Source organism: Crocuta crocuta, unplaced genomic scaffold (genome assembly GCF_008692635.1).
Source record: "Crocuta crocuta isolate KB4526 unplaced genomic scaffold, BGI_CrCroc_1.0 scaffold396, whole genome shotgun sequence".
In the NCBI taxonomy this organism is placed as follows: domain Eukaryota; kingdom Metazoa; phylum Chordata; class Mammalia; order Carnivora; family Hyaenidae; genus Crocuta; species Crocuta crocuta.
The window spans coordinates 3,133,704-3,154,087 of record NW_027533259.1 but is presented as its reverse complement, the minus strand read 5'-3'; the positions used below and the strand labels follow the sequence as shown (position 1 = coordinate 3,154,087).

At 40.6% G+C, this 20,384-nt stretch overlaps 2 protein-coding genes across 5 annotated transcripts in view; one reads left to right on the top strand and one right to left on the bottom strand.

Moving 5' to 3' along the window:
- The window catches only part of LRRC17 (leucine rich repeat containing 17), a 31,283-nt gene extending 14,947 nt beyond the window's left edge, over positions 1-16,336 (top strand). Inside the window, exons 2-4 of the mRNA XM_077746957.1 lie at positions 585-1,491; positions 10,674-10,829; positions 15,582-16,336. Coding sequence (XP_077603083.1) covers positions 720-1,491; positions 10,674-10,829; positions 15,582-15,979 — 1,326 coding nt within the window. The 5' untranslated portion in view covers positions 585-719 and the 3' untranslated portion in view covers positions 15,980-16,336. The remainder of the gene's footprint in view (positions 1-584; positions 1,492-10,673; positions 10,830-15,581) is intronic.
- FBXL13 (F-box and leucine rich repeat protein 13) overlaps positions 1-20,384 on the bottom strand; it is a 194,568-nt gene that overhangs the window by 89,392 nt on the left and 84,792 nt on the right. The gene's annotated exons all lie outside the window — the stretch shown is intronic.

Here is a 20,384-nt window from a genome sequence, read left to right as displayed (position 1 = left end):
GGCTCTGTGCTGAACTCCTGTTCAGAGCCTGGAGCCTGTTTCGGATTCTGTGTCTCCCTCTCTCTGACCCTCCCTTGCTCACGCTCTCTCTCTCTCAGAAATAAATTAAAAAAATGTTTTTAATTAAAAAAAGTCAGAGACTTAATTGACTGAGCCACCCAGGCACTCTACGTCAGCCTCATTTTATAGATTCTGAAGTTGAGGTTAAATAACTAGCCTGAGGTCACATAGTTAAGCAAGCAGGAGAGTCTTCATTGAAACTCTGGGCCCAAAACATTTGGCCACTAAACGGGGCAAGTGGGAGGATGCGCTCACCCGTGTTCAGAATGTGCCTTTATTAATTGCAATGTCTTTGCTTAACAAAAACCAAAAAACTTATTGTGGCTGTCATTTCACAATATATATACAAATGTTGAGCCATTCTGCCACACACCTGAAACGAATATAATGTTATACGTCATTTATACCACCATAAAAAATATATCTAAAGAAAATGAATGTTTTTTTTTAAGAAGCTGCTACTATTTGTTAATAACACAATGTTCACAGTGGTTCTTCATAGATGTTTTTCTCTTGCAACCTAGGGACTCCATCGTACCTCAGCTGGGTCTCTTCATTCCAAATTGCATTAGCTAAGATTACCCAAACTTGGATTTCAAAGGAAAACTTTCTTGGTTCCATCTGTCACACCAAGTAATTGGGACCAGCTGGATGTCAGGATGCGCGTGGTCACTGTGGTAATTCTGCTCTTCTTTTGTAAATCCGTGGAGCTCCGCAGGGCCAGCCTAGGGGGCTCCAGAGGCCGAATGAACCATGGCCGGGCCAGCGGAAGCAAGAGAGGCTCCAACCCGGTCAAGCGCTACGCGCCAGGCCTCCCCTGCGAAGTGTACACCTACCTTCACGAGAAGTACTTAGATTGTCAAGAAAGAAAACTAGTTTATGTGCTGCCCGACTGGCCTCAGGATTTGCTGCACATGCTGTTAGCAAGGAACAAGATCCGCATACTGAAGAACAAGATGTTCTCCAAGTTCAAGAAGCTGAAAAGCCTGGATCTGCAGCAGAATGAGATCTCCAAAATTGAGAGTGAGGCTTTCTTTGGTTTAAATAAACTTACTACTCTCCTACTGCAGCACAATCAAATCAAAGTCTTGACGGAGGAAGTGTTCATTTATACGCCTCTCCTGAGCTACCTGCGTCTCTATGACAACCCCTGGCACTGTACTTGTGAGATGGAAACGCTTATTTCAATGTTGCAGATTCCAAGAAACCGGAATTTGGGGAACTATGCCAAGTGCGAAAGCCCACAAGATCTAAGAAACAAAAAGCTGCGGCAGATAAAATCTGAACAGTTGTGCAATGAAGAAGAAAGGGAACAATTAGACCCGAAACCTCAAGTGTCAGGGAGACCCACAGTCATCAAGCCTGAAGTGGACTCTTCTCTTTGCTACAATTACGTGTTTCCCATACAAACGCTGGACTGCAAACGGAAAGGTTTGTAAGTTTCTTAGTTTTTTGTTTTCATGGATGATTTAAAATGCTCTTTGAATCTTCTCACCCTCCGTACACTCCACCATGCCTTGGGATTTCTGGTGTCACTTCCACCAGAAATCTTTTCCCCATGACAATGGAATTTACTCCAAACTTTTCTAGGGTTCTGACTCCAAGGTTGGGGATTTGGGGGACAGTAGAGGAGGGAAAGAGGTATGCTCAGGAAGGGCAGCCAGTCGGGTGCTACTCTTGTTTGCTAATCAAAACCTGTGGCTGTCAAGAATCCCCTTTATCTTAAATCACAATGTAGTATAATTTAGGTAGACCAGTGAGTATAAACACAAGTCCAAATGCTGTCTATATAATGTGACTTAAAGCAAAAACAGATTTGTGTGTCTGTGGGGAAATTACCTCCAGGAAAATCATGTGTGAAAGGGGACAGGTAAGGGCACTGTGAGAGGGAGGCTATGTGGGATGTAGTGATGGCACATCTGTACTTCTCAGAATTTGGCCACAAGTATTTTTGCTTGTTTTGAGAGAGAGAGAGAGAGAGAGAGAGAGAATCCCAAGCAAGCTCCATGATCAGTGCAGAGCCCAAGGTGGGGCTGGATCCCATGACCCTGGAATCATGACCTGAGCCATAATCAGGACTCAGAAACTCAACTGACAGAGCCACCCAGGTGCCTCTGGTCTCAAGGTTTCACTAAATGCTTGCTAACGTCCTGTATCTTCATTGTCTCCAAATTACCCACCCCAAAAAAACCTAAAAGTATTGAAAGAACTAAATTGAAAATATTTAATTCAAGAATTAAGAGGCTAAGAAAAGCTTTCCAGAATATTACCTACTTCCTGAAAAATCATTGCAGAGTTTTACATCCTACACAGTCTTGGTGTGGTGCTGCACGGGGTTTGCACATACAGGATTAATTCATTAAATAAGAAAGTGGGAAACTTTAGTAATGCCCTTGACGAGTTAGTGAAGACGTTCTCAAAGGGTGGTCTGGGAACTGCAATCTACCCAAGGATAACCAGCCACAGGACAGTGTCTGTTTTGTTTCTGGCATGGATTAATGACTTATTTGTAGTATTCAATTAAAGCTAGATGTCACTGGGCCAGGGTCACATTACAGCATGATGTCATTCCTTCCACTTATTTGAGGCAGTTTTGCTTGGTTGTGTTTCTTTAAGAACACAAAGAGGTTAAATGCAACATAGAGACCCTGGATCCTTTGCAGAGAACCAGAGGCAGGAATTTGTTGGCGCCGAAGAGGCTGGCAACCTGAACCAGGAGTAAACGTGTTCATTTATCAGCAAAGACGTGCTCAAGCCTTGCCCCTCTCTCCCAGACTCCAGGGGTGGCACCTGGTGAGAGCAAAGCACAGCCGAGTGACGTGGAAAGGTTTGCTTACAACAACACCCTGTTAGACGTGTATCGTTGGGTGCCGTAGTAGAACAATTAGTGTCATGACCCAAGAGACATCATGCCGGGATCCTCTAAACTGGAGAGAAAGTGCTCATTAACTGAACACATGCTGTGCACAGCTTCCAGGAAGGTAGCCTTATCCTTATTTACAGCTGGGAAAAATGAAGCTGAGGGAGGTCCAGTCGCTTGGGCCTGATGTCTCACGGCTAAGCAGCAAAGCCAAGATTTGAAGCTTGGTCTGCCTGATCTTGCCATCTTCCTTAATCTGATCACATTCAAGCAAACAGCGGTCTCAACAATAGAAAGATTAAAGAATTCTAGAAAAGTCAGTATACACAGTTTCTTGACAGTCAGACTGGGTGCAATTTCCCTGACCTTGTTACCCTGACTACTTAGTGTTTCATGCTGAAGAACATGTTTTACCAGCAATGCCTTTGTGATGCTTAGATTAAAAACTTAAATTACAGGGGTGCCTGGGTGGCTGACTCAGTTGAGCACTGGGCTTCAGCTCAGGTCATGATCTCGAGGTTCATGAGTTCAAGCCCCGCATTGGGCTCTGTGCTGACAGTTCAGAGCCTGGAGCCTGCTTGGGATTCTGTGTCTCCCTGTCTATCTGTCCCTCCCCTGCTCGTGCTCTGTCTTTCCCTCTCTCAAAAATAAATAAGCATTAAAAATTTTTTTAGAAAACTTAAATTAGATATTTAAAAAACTAATACAATGCTACTAATCCTAAACTTTAGTTAGAAAGATTACTTGATATAGCTGTGGTATGTAAAGTTAATTTACACTTGCTGCATCAGGTGACAAAGCATGCACAGTTTAGTGCATTGATATCTGAGAAAAATGCCATTGACACAAAATCGAAGACTTCTACAGCTAGACTGCACTGTAACTTAAGAATAGATAACGTGTTAGGAAATCTCTTCCATTTTTACTGCTTTACTGCGCTTGGACCATTCCTTCCACAATGAGCCTATTTCTGCCTTTGTCTTTTTTCCCATGATATTTTTGTCTCATTTTCTTTTGTCAAACATCAACTTATAAAAACAGATGTATTTCTTGTTTTCTTTCCTCAACTTATTGTTGTCTAAACACAACCTTCCATATATGCCCCATAATCTCATCCCTTCTTGTGTTAAAATATACATATTTTCTGGAAACAATACACACTATACATATAATAATACTGGGTTATACATGAAAGGACAACTCAAGGTCCTCCAAATGTTAATGACTACATAAATGAGAGCATATACAATATAGATTACAAAATGAAGGGCAGTTTTGTCTGTTAATATCATCAATATAGATTGCTTTCACTATGATTGATCTATATCTATTTTTTTTTAAATTTATTTCTAGGAGAGAAAGAGAGAGCGTGAGCAGGGGAGGGTCAGAGAGAGAGGGAGACACAGACTCTGAAATAGGCTCCAGGCTCTGAGCTGGCAGTCAGCACAGAGCCCGACGCGGGGCTCGAACCCACGAACCGCGAGATCATGACCTAATTAAACTAACCGACTAAGCCACCCAGGCGCCCCGATTGATCTATATCTATTGATTCAGTTGGTTTTTTTTTTTTTTTTTTTTTTCATAAAGGCAATGGTCTTGTTCTTACACCCGCTGTACTCCCAGGTACTGCCTGGAACAGGGCTATGTGCTTTGGACTGATGATAATAACTGAGCTGCCTTCTTTGGTCTTGCAAAGGCCATAATTTAAGCAACCTTTAAAAATAAAAATACATAGAATTAAAAATCATGGCTAGAACTCAAGTATGACAATCTGTATTTAATCTGTAATTTTCCTTATTCCATTCTCTGAGTAGATAACAAATGTCAAATACTAAGAATGTTCAGCAATTCATCTCTAGCTCCCTGCTGAAGTGGAGTAATACTTTTGCTTATGGTCCCTGTGTTAGATCCTATATAGAATCTAAAGAAGCCTAAAACATGCTATCCAGGATGGAACCAGCAGTAAATGCAGTATGTAATTTACTCCTCAGCCTTCAGAGAACACTGTTATTACCCTCAGAAAGGAGGAAACTGAGGTGTAGAGAAGGTAAGCTGCCTTTCTAAGTTCCCACAGGCAGTCCCCCCAAGCCACTGGCGACCATGCAATATCATCTCTTCCTTCATGATTCCAGGTACATCAACCAAGAAAAATGTATAAAAGCTTTCTGGGTGCTTTCTCCAAGTACTGATTCTCCACTTTTTATTCTTCTTTTTTAAATGTTTGTATATTTTTGAGAGAGAGAAACAGAGTGTGAGTGGGGGAAGGGGCAGACAGAGAGGGAGACACAGAATCCAAAGCAGGCTCCAAGCTCTTGAGCTGTCAGCACAGAGCCGGACATGGGGCTTGAACCCACAAACCGGGAGATCATGACCTAAGCTGAAGTCAGACACTCAACCAGCTGAGCCACCCAGGCATCCCTACTGATTCTCCTTTTAGGCTCTGCATAATATACCATGAACATGAGCACACACAGGAAACCCAAATATAAATTCCCCTAACTCGGGAGTTGTGTCTTTCCCAGCTGACAGATGATGAGTCAGACGGTATGCATAGGGTACCTAATATGTGCCAGTTTAACCACACAGACCTCAAAGATCACTATTTTTGTCTTAAACATTGGACAGTGAGAAAAAGAAATAACAGCTTTATTCACTGAGGGACAGGCACTTTGCTAACAAAACTTAGTCTTCCAAAGGGAATAAATGTGACATTAGTTGAAAGGCATGTTTATGCCACATTGAGGTAAATGTATTTGCCAAAAATACATGAAAGAATTGAAAACTGCATTTTTAACTTCATATTTATCAGAATAATTTACAATTTTTAAGGATTCATTTTACTTCTAAGATTCGGGCTGGGGGGAATTATACAGGTAAAGTGCTCTCAGCTGCCTCTGAAGTTAATTTCACTGCTAGTTAAACAATGATTAATAATTTTTTATTTGCAAAATCAGTCATTTATGGCTCTTTGCCTCGTACTACTGAGCCTTCAGAGTAGTTCTGACATCGCTGTCAACTAAGATATCCCACTAACAGGCGCCTGGGGGCTCAGTCAATTGGATGACCAACTCTTGATTTTGGCTCAGGTCATGATCTTGCGGTTCATGGGTTTGAACCCCAAATTGGGCTCCATGCTGACAATGTGGAACCTGCTTGGGATTCTCTCTCTCCCTTTCTCTTTCTGTCTCTTGCCAGCTTGTGCACACTCGCTTGCTCACTCTTAAAACATACATACATACATACATACATACATACATACATAAGTTGGCCAATCAGCTGGGAAATTACATGGAGAAAATTTCCCAGTTGACTCCTCAGACTTAGCAAGTTTTGGTTGGGGAATGGTAAGGTTTGTCAAGAGTGACGATAGAGTATATGAGGTATGTTTTGTGTGTTTACCAAGAATTTTAGGTAGCAGCAAATAACGAGGTGGTGCCTGGCTTAGAAATGGGGGCATTGACCAAATTTGACTTGTGGCCTGGGGAAATTTGTATTTCTTTAATCTCTATCAAAGGCACACACATTTTATATCAGTATTTGCAATTCTCATTCAAGTTTAAGATAAAAGAACTAAAGAACTGTTTTTACTCATCAATACAACAAATAAGATCTTTCCATGTTTTTCCAAGCCACACTAGCAAAGGCTTTGGGTTGTATTTCCTCATTTTTACTTGTGGATCCTACTTTTACCCTAGTTTTATTGCTGACAATGCCAAAGTTGGTTCTGCAATTCGTAGTCCCTTTGCAACATCCACAGGCCCTGTCACATTGCTTACGCTGAGTTTCAGGGAGTTCTCATTAACTGTTTTTTCTACCCATTTATTTGTGGTTTACCCACTTCAGCTTGTCCTACAGCGGTTGCTTGGGAGGTCTCTGTCATCCACCCCATGCCCAACCCAACAGATGTGGGCTCAGCAAGCAAATCCTGATAAATAGCCTGCTTTCTAAAACCTAGGAGATACTGTCTGTGGTGGCAATGACAACCCATAGTTCTTAATGGCTTTATAAGACCTTAATGAGCACTTGAGCTTTTATTCATAGTAAGATGGGAATCTCTGGAGGATTAGAAGCCATCTGGGAAAATGGCATGTTCTGATTTATGTTTTGACAGTCACATGGGCTTAGGACACTTTGGGGATAATCCAGACAAGAGCTGATGTTGACTTAGACCAATGTGGTAGCAACGGAGGAACTGAGAAGAGTGTTTTGAAATAAAACTGGGTATTTTGAAATAAAACTCTTTTGTGCTTTTAAAATCTTTCTAAGAAGATGCCACAGCCATTTCCAATTATTATTCCAAACACTTAATGTCAAGAAATTATTTCTTTGATCTTTCCTAAATTCTCTCCATGGTTTTTAATTATTGCGGGGATCTCCATTTCCTTGTTTAAAAGTAGGCCTCCAGAGAGAATATAGCTCTCCACTTGGGGTCTGGATGATCCTAAAGGGAGGATAACCTCACTGTTGCAACACTGTAAGTTCAAGTCTTAAAATCTTTCACCTTTTAATGTATTGGCAAACACAATTCTAAGTCAAACAGAATAGTGCCTTACCAAAGGACAAAAATAAGATCCCTCCATATTTTGAAAGCATCTTATTACACAAGTCCTCAGTATCCTGAAATCATCAAATTCAACATTTCATGAGCTCTTATTTACAATGGGGTGACGATCTACCCCAATACTTAGTGGCTTGAAACAACACACATTTATCATCTCATAGTTTCTGTGGGTCAGAAACCACACATGGCTTAGCTGGGCTCTCTGCTTACAGATCTTTCACAAGGCTTCAATCAATGTGTTCATCAGAACTCATGCCTGTGGTCTCATCTGAACACTCAGCTGGGGAAAGCTCCTCTTCCAAGCTCATGCGGCCATTGGCAGAATTCAGTTCCTCAAGGGTTGTTGGACTGAGGACCTGAGTTCCTTGCTGGCTGTTTGCCAGAGGCCACCCTGAATTCCTTGCCACATGGCCTCTCCAACATGACAGTTTATTTCATCAAAGTCAGCAGGAGAGGGTCTGCTGGCAAAAGGAAAGTCACGATCTTTTGTGACCTGATTGTGGACATGGCATCCACTGACATTTGCTGTATCCTATTGTTGGAAGCAAGTCATGGGTTCAAGCCATATTCAAAGGAAGGGTCTATGCAAGGACATACATGTTAGTAGAGAACATTGAGTGCCATTTTAGAAGCTGTCTGCCACATATCATTTATTTAGGCTGTATCAGGCATTGTCCTAAGCCTCCACTATGAAGCTTCTATGGTGGGGAGAGGACAAAAATGAAAACAATCAGTAAAATGTATACTATGTCTGATGGTGATAACTTACCATTGAGGAAAAGCAGGGAGTATTTGTTATTGCTCAACTGAAAACAGGGAGACATCATTTTATTTTATTTTTTTTTTAATTTTATTTATTTCTGAGACAGAGAGACAGCGTGAGCAGGCGAGGGTCAGAGAGAGAGGGAGACACAGAATCTGAAGCAGGCTCCAGGCTCCGAGCTAGCTGTCAGCACAGAGCCTGACATGGGGCTCGAACCCACAAACCGTGAGATCATGACCTGAGCCAAAGTCGGATGCTCAACCGACTGAGCCACCCAGGCATCCCGACATCATTTTAAATATAGAGCTAGGAAGGTCTCTTGCCACCCCAGTACATTGACTCCACCTCTGTTCCTTCTCCTCTCCAGGTTTACCCTGTGCTAGGCTTGAGGATTCAAGGGCAGATGAAGAGGCATAAAAGCAGCAGAAAGGTACCAGGAACAGGCAGCCGAGCAGTGGTTAGAAGCATACATTCTGAGGCTAATGTGTGTTTCAATCCTAGGACTGTGACTACTGGCAAATTGTGCCTCAGCTTCCTCATCTGTAATATGAGAATAATCATAGTACTTAGCCCATAGGGTTCTTGTCATTTAATACTTGTTAGAACACCCACAACACTTCCTGCACATAGATACCAAGACACTAAGATTCCATCAAGAAGAAAAAGCAAATTTAACAGAAAGGAACTACCAATACCATGTAAGACCATGGATTCTGAGTCTTAAAAGGGAAAAATAAACCTTAAAAGGGAAAAAATAAACCTGGGTATAGACTAAGAAGTCATAAATACCAGAGTTTTCTGTTTGGTTTTTTACTATTTTGAAGAAATTATCAGCAATTCAATTATCCTGTTCCAAAAAGGGTATTATGGATAAATGGATACCACCTTTTATATGCTTATTTTACTGTACCCAGTTCCAAACATTTTATTCAGAAAGCCTTTGGGCCATGCTATTTCTCAGGTGTCAGTTAATCTGGACATTTTATTGCTTCTAGTTTTCTTTTGTGGAAACAGTCATGTGTCTCTTCATAGTTTTCATGTGCCCTATTTAAAAATTAAATAAAACCTCCTTAGAATGTTTTCCTAAAGATTAAGAGGGCAAATATTACACTAAAATATAAAATAACACTATATTTTTAGGGGAGCCTGGGTGGCTCAGTCAGTTAAGTGTCCAACTTTGGCTCAGGTCATGATCTCCTGGTTCGTGGGTTCGAGCCCCACATCGGGCTCTGTGCTGACAGCTCAAAGCCTGGAACCTGCTTTGGATTCTGTGTCTCCCTCTCTCTCTGCCCCTACCCCACTCATGTTCTGCCTCTCTCTCTCTCTCTGTCAAAAATAAACAAACATTTTAAAAGTGCTTTTAAATAACACTATTTTCAGGGGCGCCTGGGTGGCTTAGTCGGTTAAGCGTCCGACTTTCGCTTGGGTCATGATCTCACGGTTCGTGGGTTCGAGCCCCGCGTCGGGCTCTGTGCTGACTACCAGTTCAGAGCCTGGCGCCTATTTCAGTCTGTGACTCCCTCTCTCTCTGACCCTCCCCTGCTCACGCTGTCTCTCTCTCTCTCTCCTAAAAATAAATAAAAAACATTTAAAAAAAAATCTAAAAAAATAAATAACACTATTTTCAAAGCATAATTTAAAGAGAAATGTAAATAGAAACAAATTAGGTGAACCTTGATTTCCTATTAACCTGTGAAAGATAACCTGGACTGCTTTCCAGAGGCTTTTTCTCTAGCAGTAGTGACAGTTAACAGTAATAGTGTTGTTCCTGAGGTGCCCGGAGTCTAGGAGTGCTGGAGTATAAACTAAATCACAAGGATTCAGGGGATACATGCCAAGGAGGAAGCAGGGGCAACAGGTCAGGACTACACTTCCTCAAATTTTAGCATCCGAGGAAAGGATCAATAAGATCAAGGTCAAAAGCTTTTTGTTCATTTTTTTAAGAGTGGAGAGACCTGAGCTTTTTTGTTGGCAGAAGAAATCGAAGGAGAAGAATGAAATGAAAACACAACTCACATGCAGTATTTAATAGTGAAAACTCCTTCCTTGAGCAGGGAAGGATGGGAAGGGACACAATTACAGTGGTTTGATTGGTTTCATTTCCTTTTAGCTCCTTTTTTTTTTCCCAAAGCTTCTCAGGTGCTTCTAATGGACAGCCAGGAATGAGCCCCAGCGCCATGTCTAGGACATTTCTCTGAACAGCTCAGCGAGGAGTGATATCCATTCCTCTAAGCCTGATGCACCTGGTCCAGGGGGCTTTGGTGGAGTTAACACATTCTATGTCTCATTTATACGAATGTTATTTAGCTTTAGATTATCCTTTTCCCCTTTATCTTCAAGAGTTGACTCTTCAACCACAGGTGGAAGAGTAACTGAGAATATGGTATGAAAAGAAACCTCAATAACCAGAATGCTATTCGTTTTTCCAGAGCTGAAGAAAGTCCCAAACAACATCCCTCCAGACATTGTTAAACTTGACTTATCATACAATAAAATCAACCAGCTTCGACCCAAGGAGTTCGAAGATGTTCATGAGCTAAAAAAATTAAACCTCAGCAGCAATGGCATTGAATTCATAGATCCTGGTAAGTTCCACAGAGTAGCCCTTTAAATGGGTGATGAGTATTCTTTGTTTTTTCTCCCCCCATGGCAGCATGTATGATAAATACAATTTAGTATTGAAAAACCTATAGAATTAAAAATGTAAATGAAACATAACGCCTAATTCAGAATTTGTTTGGTACTCAGAGAAATATTTGCCAAAATGTTGCTGTATGAAGGATACGATATTATATATTACTAAGCAACAGTTATTCAGTTGATCCAAATAAAAACGTTTTGTAGAATAGACTTTAAAAATAAGAATGTGTGGCCAATAATATGTTAAACATGTAGTGACTTTTAAAGGGAAATTCAGATTTGGCATTTTCTTTGCTATTCATTAAGTTCCAACTTGTTTAGGGGTGCCTGGGTGGCTCAGTTGGTTTAGCATCCAACTTCGGCTCAGGTCATGATCTCACGGTTCATGGGCTTGAGTCCGATGTCGGGCTCTGTGCTGACAGCTAGCTCAGAGCCTGGAGCCTGTTTCAGATTCTGTGTCTCCCTCTCTCTCTGACCCACCCCCTGCTCGCTCGCTCTCTCTTTCTTTCAGAAATAAATAAAACACTAAAAACAATTTTTTTAAAAGTTCCAACTTGTTTAAAGTAAGCTTGAAACAGTCTGCTAAGTACCAAACTCATAAATTCAGATAAAATGTGCTCAAGCCAGAGCCAGATGCATTTTATCTAATCCTAGATCCAGATTAATTTTTTTTTCCCATCCCTCAAATATCTTCTCCATTTGTTAATAATAAGCAAAGCCTCTGGCAAAAATGAGCATGTTAAGTAAACACACTGGATCTGGAAAAAACTGAGAATTACTACAATATTGATCATATTTGGAACATACGTAACACACTCCTTCATAGTGCTACTTCAATTTGAAAAATACAGTCTATAAAAATGATTATTAATACTATTAATAATGCAATGTTAATGGCATAAATATTTTCAATTCAGTTGTTACTTCTGCTTTGCTGAATGGTATTAATAGGACAGTAGGATTTTAACATTGTAGAAGTGCAAATTGAGAATGAACGTTCTGGATCTACAAAGGCATATTTTAGTATTCATAACATCTTTTTAAAATATTGAGAAATCATAATTTAAGGGGCGCCTGGGTGACTCATTCAATTGAGCATCCACCTCTTGATTTTGGCTCAGGTCATGATCCCAGGGTAGTGGGATCGAGTCCCGCATCAGGCTCTGCACTGACCTTGGAGTCTGCTTGAGATTCTCTCTCTCCCACTCTCTGACTGTCCCCCATTCACACTTGACTCTCAAAAAAAAATTGATAATTTAAGAATCTCCCAAAAGAACAACATTATGCTACACTTATACCTTAGCCTGTATAGATGGTGTAGACTTGGCCGTATCTTTAAATCGTGAAGTCAAAAGCCATTTTCATTTCACAGTGAATAAGAATACAACAGAGACCTCCTTCTCCCAAATAAAGCGATCATCATGTTAGTGTGGAGGTCAGTGACTGGTAGCCAGCCTCCACAAAGCCAGGCCACAGGGTGAAGAATCTGGAGATGGAGACCCTCTCTTGCTTCAAGAGAACCAAAGAACTGCGAGGCAGGCATGCCTTGTCACAGATCCCTGGGCTTTCACCTATCAAAAGTATTAACGCAATCTAGTTTCAGAGTTCTCTCTAACAGAGACTAAAATGTTTGTTATTCTAATGGCCTAAGTTAAATTTATTAAAGTAGTGAGTAATGGTATAACAGTGTTTTAATCATAATGGAACCGGTGTGTAAAGAAAGCTAGAGCAAAAAGAGAAAACAGTGTAGAGATAGATAATAGTGCAACATGGGTTTGTTTTACTTCTAATGACAGTTTTCCCTCATCAGCTGTAAAGTTCCCATAATTGCAAGGATTCCTTTACCATCCTTGAGATCTCCTGAAGGCTTCCTAAACTTGTTTACCCCATGTGTCTTCCTTGCTGACACACAAGGTGAACTATTGTTATCAGTAGCAGTGTTCTTTTCTTCTCCTTTGTTCACTTCAGTCCCAGGAAAGTAGTTTCTACAGTAACAAATATGTGTTGAGCACCTGCCAAATGCCAGCCACTTTCTCGGTATGTCTTCTGGAACAAAAAAAAGTATCTCCACACTTCAACAAGTCAAAATGGCCTAAAGAAGTTTTTAAAATAAAAAAGCTTTCTATATCTCAGGACCTATGAAACAGTATGAAAGTAGACTCTGTTAACTACTTATGCTAGCAGGTATACAAATGCAATGAGATTTACTGGGGCTTTTCTAGGTTTATTTATTTTGAGAGAGAGCGAGTGAGCAGAGGAAAGGCAGAGAGAGAACCCCAACCAGGTTCTACATGCAGAGCCCCACATGGGGTTTGATCTCATGAACAGTGAGATCATGACCTGAGCTGATAGCAAGAGTTGGGCAATTAACCAACTGAGCCACCTGGAGCCCTGAGATTTGCTGGTTTTATTTTTATTTTTTTTAAATGTTTTATTTATTTTTGAGAAAGAGATAGAGACAGCATGAGCAGGGGAGGGTCAGAGAGAGCGGGAGATACAGAATCTGAAACAGGCTCCAGGCTCTGAGCTAGTTCTCAGCACAGAGCCCGATGCGAGGCTCGAACCCACGACCCGTGAGATCATGACCTGAGCTGAAGTCGGACACTTAACCGACTGAGCCACCTAGGCGCCCCCAAGATTTGCTGGTTTTAAAAGGCACGAAATAACACTTTCATAAAAGCCCAGACCTGATTGCAGCAGAGAGAAAGAAGACGCTCTATTAAGGATTTATCTCCTCTAAGAAACAAATGAAAACCAGCTTTCCCAAGTGCCTGAATACATATGGTTTAAGTAAAAAGTATAGCACTTTCAAAATAAAATCTCGGGATGTTTTCACATGCTTTCAGTCTAAAGGGCTGACTTGTTTCAAGGGAGGTAAGTTGTGAGATCACTGCCTCACAGAGTGTTAGCAAATAGGAGAAAAAATGCAGGGTCTTCAAAACTGTCAGTATACTGGCTGCCCTTTCACTCGTCCCCGGCTGCCTGCCCTCTCCCAACACCCCCACCCAGGCCATTGCTTTTGCACCAAAGTAGAAAGTATCCTTTTTAGGGGAAATTATGAGTTTTGTCTGAGAACAAATGATATGAAAATGGTTCATGGTATTGGTATTACAGCCCAAATTGGGATTTTCCAAATCCCAAATAAGGACATTATATACCTTAAGTATTTTTAAAACAATATTCAGGGGTTCTGGGTGGCTAAGTTGGTTAAGCGTCCAACTCTGGATTTCAGCCCAAGTCATGATCTCTTGGCTCTGTGATCGAGCCCCATGTTGGGCTTCGTGCTGGGCATGGAGCCTGCTTAAGATCTTCTCTCTTTCTTTCTCTCACTTGATTCTTCTCTCAAAAATAAGTAAATAAATAAACAAATAAGCAAGCAAACAAAAAACAATAATGAGAAAATGTTTGAAATAGGAACAAAATGTTTGAAATCAAGGTTGACCTATATGAATTCTAGGGTGAGTCCACATCAACTAAAATCTATGTTTAGATGTCTTTTTTACTCCTGGAAAGGGGAGCGGTGAAAGGCTTTTGTTGTCTTATTTTGTGTTATATGTTTGATATTTGTTAATTACCCACCCTTCGGCAAAATTAAATACATGTAGATTCAGAGCTGATAGCTACCATAGCTTGCCAGAACACAACCAGATTGTTTTCAGAAATGTTGATAAAAATTGTTTAATTTTGGACTCTACAGGGATATCGTTCCCTCCCCCCTAAAAAGGGAAAAGCCTGCTTCCTAGGCATTTTCAGAGTTTGCCGATATCCCAGGAAACTGTCAAATCATTACCATACACATTTTTTTCATTTTTATGCACTTATGTCTTACATTTGAAATATTTTCCTAATTCATGCCTTTTTTTTTCACGGCATCTTTCCAGTGAGTATTTTAAAAATGCACTTGAGTCCCAAAAACATGTGTTGGAAAGTTAACATAAGAGTTATTTTTCAAATAAAATATTGTAATCAATTAAATCAAGGGAAAAGCTTTCTGTGAGTGAAAACACACTTTGGAATTTTGCATTGAGACACGTATACCGTGGAAAATATAATTAAAACCAAAATCCTCCAACACAGAGATTCTCTCAATAAAGGTAGTTGAGGAAAAAAAAAACCCGAAATGTGACAATCTTCTAAGTGACTGCAAAGCAGACAATGCAATACATACATGTTTTCAGGATATGTAGCTCGTCCTTAAGTGAAACGATTTGACAGCATTCTTTGTCATACATGGGGCATCCTAACTCTGTCTCGCAACTGAGGTGACCAATTACGTTAGCTAACTGGCTTTATCCAGAAGAAAACAAATTCCATCTTTGTGACGAGGTAGTTTTGCAACTAGGAGGAAGGCCAGTCCTCTCCCACAGACACTGGGAGATAAGGCTTCTGTCTTCCTTGATGTTTACATTTCAAGGAGATGGCTCTCACATCCTTGAGAAAGACATTCCTGGCTCATAAAGTTGACAGAAGCCCAAGTCAGTCTTCTTAAAGGGTATGCATACATTTCAAAGAGAGGATAAAGTACTTGAAATTACAGGTTTTCTAAAGTAAAGCTCTGAGAAAAAGGAGAGGAGGGAATTTTTTTTTCAACAAGGAAAATGAGGTCTCTCATTTTTGTGTATACGTCCTTATAATACACCATACAGTTGCCTGTAACCCAGCCACTCATTGCGCTAATAAATACTTTCTGTTTCTAGCTGCTTTTTTAGGACTCACACATTTAGAAGAGTTAGATTTATCAAACAACAGTCTACAAAACTTTGACTACGGTGTATTAGAAGACTTGTATTTTTTGAAACTCTTGTGGCTCAGAGATAACCCTTGGAGATGTGACTACAATATCCACTACCTCTACTACTGGTTAAAGCACCACTACAACGTCCACTATAACGGCCTAGAATGCAAGATGCCTGAAGAATATAAAGGGTGGTTTGTGGGAAAATATGTTCGCAGTTACTTTGAAGAATGTCCCAAAGACAAACTACCAGCCTACCCTGAGACCTTTGATCAGGATCCAGAAGAAGATGAATGGGAGAAGATTCACAGGGAGCACGCAGCGAAGAAGCAAAGTGTAAGAATCACTATAGTGGGATAACTTAACAATTGTTCTCATTGCAACTTGTTGTGAATTTGCTATACCGGTGTCAGAAAGCCGTATGTTTACATTTTGATGAACCGTATTGCCTATTTATGCAGGGTTATCCAGCTGAAGGAAGGTTCCCTTAATTATTATTTTTATTGTGAGAAATTCTAGCAATCAAGGAAATACTTCCATCCTGCTTGCCTGCCTGTTTGCAGACCAGCGCTTGGTGAGGGTTCCACACTGGTAAACTGCAGGAGGTGGGTCCTAATGTTGGCATTGGAATTTCATAATGTCCTGTATATATGTTTTTGCTGCCTTTTGAAAATAAAATTTAAAAAAAAAACTTGGTTCATTTTTATATGTCTTGTGATAGCTGCTTGTGCATACCTAAAGATGACCAAAATGAAAATATGGAGTGCTTAGGAATAATAAAATATCATCATCTCCCCTCTGTCCCCTTCCACTTTTTTCCGCCAATAAGTCAGTCAGGATAAAATTCCATTTCTGATTCCTGTGCGTTCCAAAATGAGATCCCAGCAAACCCAAATTTTCAAACGCTCTTCATGTATTCTTTCAAAAAAACAAAACAAAACAAAAAAAACTGTCAAGCTAGACCTGAAAGAGAATTGTCACAAGCAATAAGTAAGAGAATATGAGAATTATACTAGAGACTGGTCAGAAAATGGACTCGGAAGAAGTTGTAGGTGGTGTGAATCATGAGCAATGAAGAGGTATAAACACTCATGAATGCAGAAATAGCACTGATTTTTGAGAGTTCAGCCTGGGAAGCCACTTGCTGGTGGGAAATGCCTGTGCCCTTCCTGCTAAGCTAATATGTCAAGCATAAAGCCAGGGATGAAATTAGAATGCAGGGTCAGGATTTGGGATGAGACAGAAGGAAACAGAAGGCAGTGATATCAAAAGCAACTGAGTAAGGAGGCAGAGTCCAGGAGAAGCCCCATGTTGTGGGTTTGCAGTTAGAATTTGCTTACCCAGAGAAGCAGATCAGCAGAAAAAGAGGAAATATCTGGAGACTAACCCGATCAGCTTGTGTTTTGATAGCTTTACTATTGCAAAAATAAAATGAGAAGAAATATACACAGATCCTTTACAATACCACTTTTTTCGGGATGCCTGGGTGGCTCAGTCAATTGAGCCTCTGACTCTTAATCTCAGCTCAGGTTGTGATCTCACAGTTTATGGGTTCAAGCCCACATTGGGCTCTGTGCTGACCATGCAGAGCCTGCTTGGGATTCTGTCTCTGCCCCTGACCCACCCTTCTTTCTCTCTCTCTCTCTCTCAAAATAAATATACTTTTAAAAAATTTTAACCACTTTTTTTTAATAGATATTTCCCTTTCACTCTGAGTTGACTACATTTTCATTTCTTCTATCAAGGTATTCCTACAAAGTTTAGCAACTAGTCTTATTTGATCCTTGCACAAAACATAGAAGATAGTATATGACACATAGTACTGACAAATATTTTAAGTACCTATTAAATGCCAGACACTGTGCTAAAAGCTTCACATATTCTATTTCTAATTCTCACAAGATCCCTCTCACGGAGGTAATACTATCTGTCTTTTCTAGATGAGGAATCCAAAGCTTGGAGTTTAGGTAGCTTAAATAACGTCACAGAGCTGGCAGGTGACAGAGCCAGCATTGGGGTCCCTCTCAGCACTTACTGCTGGGCAGGTAAACAGAGCACTCTCACAGTCACCATTGGCCACAGCTGCCTCACACCAGAACTTGCAGAATCAGACCCCAAAAGAAGAATAGGCACCAGGAAGGTTAAGCCTTTTTGTCCAGAAACACCTACGAGATCAGCTGGCAGGAGAGAGTCTTTGGCCCAAGTCATTTAAATCTGTACTAGTACCTGTCGGAAACCAAGAGAATGGGGAGCTGGAAGAATTGCTGGAGCTAGTGGTTCAGGGAAGGAGCCTCGATTGTGAGGTTCTCGAACCACTCTGCCCATTTTACCAGTGGCTGGGATTAGGGGGAGAGATCACGCATACTTGGGTCTCAGTGCAAATCTTCACCTTATTCACTGTGAGGTATTAAAGGCAGCTGTTCAAACTGTTACCAGAGCACTAATGTTCATAAGCACTCAGAGTAGAATATCAAGGACACAAGGCCTGAAACAGCCAAGATCTGACGGTGGGAAGAGCCTGATTGGGATCTCAGTAGGAGACCAAGACACACGGTGGGGACCCAGGGGTTCTGGGGTGGGGGAAGAGATTAAATCTGATTCAGAGAAAGGGCCCAAATCACTCTCGGGTTCAACTTTTGGAAGCTAGCTGGAGATTTGATTGGTTGATTTTTATCTTCAGTGTCATCCTCCAGATCTAGTTGGAAATCAAGTTCTAGAAATGCATAGAAATTAATACAGACCGGGGCGCCCAGGTGGCTTAGTCGGTTAAGCGTCCGACTTTCGCTTAGGTCATGATCTCACGGTTCGTGGGTTCGAGCCCCGCGTCGGGCTCTGTGCTGACTGCCAGCTCAGAGCCTGGAGCCTGTTTCAGAGTCTGTGTCTCCCTCTCTCTCTGACCCTCCCCTGCTCATGCTGTCTCTCTCTCTCTCCTAGAAATAAATAAAACATTAAAAAAAAAAATTTTTAAAGAAATTAATCCAGACCATCCAAAAGTAAGTTAGAGTTGCTAATATCTCCAGGACTGAAATTGAAATACATTTTTGAGAGCTTAGGATTTACCCCTTCTCTGTATCAGAGTTTATACTTTTCAGGGAAGTATAGTTGATCAATGATGGAATGAACAATTAGGGACATCCTCTTCTGCCAATTTCTTGATAGTTTCATAACTTGCCTTTGAAACTTCTATTCAACAGATGATGGTCAGGAGATTTAAAAAATGTAAAGTGTATTTTGCGGCAGTCAAAAATATAATAATCCTGAGAACAACGTATTTGAACATACATGTTTAAATGTCACTTGAATATTTATCCAAATATTACTTGAGTGTTTGCAGAAACACTCAAGTTTTGTTTTGCTTTGTTTTAACTTTCCTGCTAATCCTAAAATTCCCTAATTTTTCTGAAGTAAATAAGATCCACTTCAAGCTGAGGTCTCTTGAGTCCTACGTCTGAATCAGCTCTGACCTACTGCCTGGTTATGTGGGAAAGATAGTACAGTTCAGATTTTTCATTTACTGACCATTCGTCTTCTGGAGCTTATCCCCTAAATCAATACCATTTGTTTCTCTTGCTCTGACAAATAGAAGCAATTCAGTACTGAGAATCTACTTGCCTAAATTCTGTGAGACACTGAGGCTCCTTTCTTCAGGAGCTGTGGGGCATTGGCGAGTACAAGAAGATGTCATACGTGACTAACAAATCCGTATCAATGCTAGAGTGAATAAGAACCACAGGAACGTGGCAGGTAGACTGGCAAATTTCTTCATAATCCTGTCCAAAAGAATGTCAATATTGTATCTTATAAATTCTAGAAGCATAAACATGCAACCCCAGGGGTATCCACAAGTCAAAGCTTCTTCTGAACTGCTCTCATCTTGCCAATCATTGAGTGAGTGGAGAAAAATTGCAGTCAAGTGGGACTCCTCATACCGAGTATATCTGTTGTACTCCAGCACAACACGACTGCTCAACTTATAAATCACTTGTGTACCCTTGCCAAACGTTTGCTAAAGTGTTTTAGCACATACTCTGCACACTTGATTGTCACAATATTAGAAGAAGCATTTTTCTCCCCTGCCTTCATCCGCCTTTTAAGCATCTTAAGATAACAGTTTAAAGTTAATTTTATTCTAAAGTTTTTGCAGACAAGGATTTCGTACAACTCTTGTGGCCATTCAGCCAAACGGCTCAAATAATCAGCCAATATTTATCTTCAGTGTAACAAAGAAACTTCTTGCCAAAAATATGTGTAATTCTAGACACACCAATAAACTTACTTTAGCTGGGGGAAAAATTGAAAAGCTGAAACATCTCTGAGATTGGGTTTTAATCTTTGATACACTTGGGGTCGCTGGAATTAAAACTGATTTTATTAAGTAATGTTTAGCAAATTGAAAATATCACAACGATGAGATAGACATTACATTTACTTCCTTAGAAAATCAAGGTCTATTCAGTCTTGCATGTTTAATTTGTTCTATGATAAAGACATTTTACTAAGAATTACACTTCCAGATAAATACCAAATTTAAAAAAAGTTTTTAAGTTTATTTATTTTGAGAGCAAGTGAACACGAACTGGGGAGGGGCAGAGAGAGAGGGAGAGAGAATCAGAAGCAGGCTCTGCACACTGTCAGCAGAGAGCCCATTGTGGGGCTCAATCTCACAAAAAGTGAGATCATGACCTGAGCCAAAATCAAGAGTCTGCCACTTAACTGACTGAGCCACGCAGGTGCCTCAATACTAAATAATTTTAAGTAGACAACA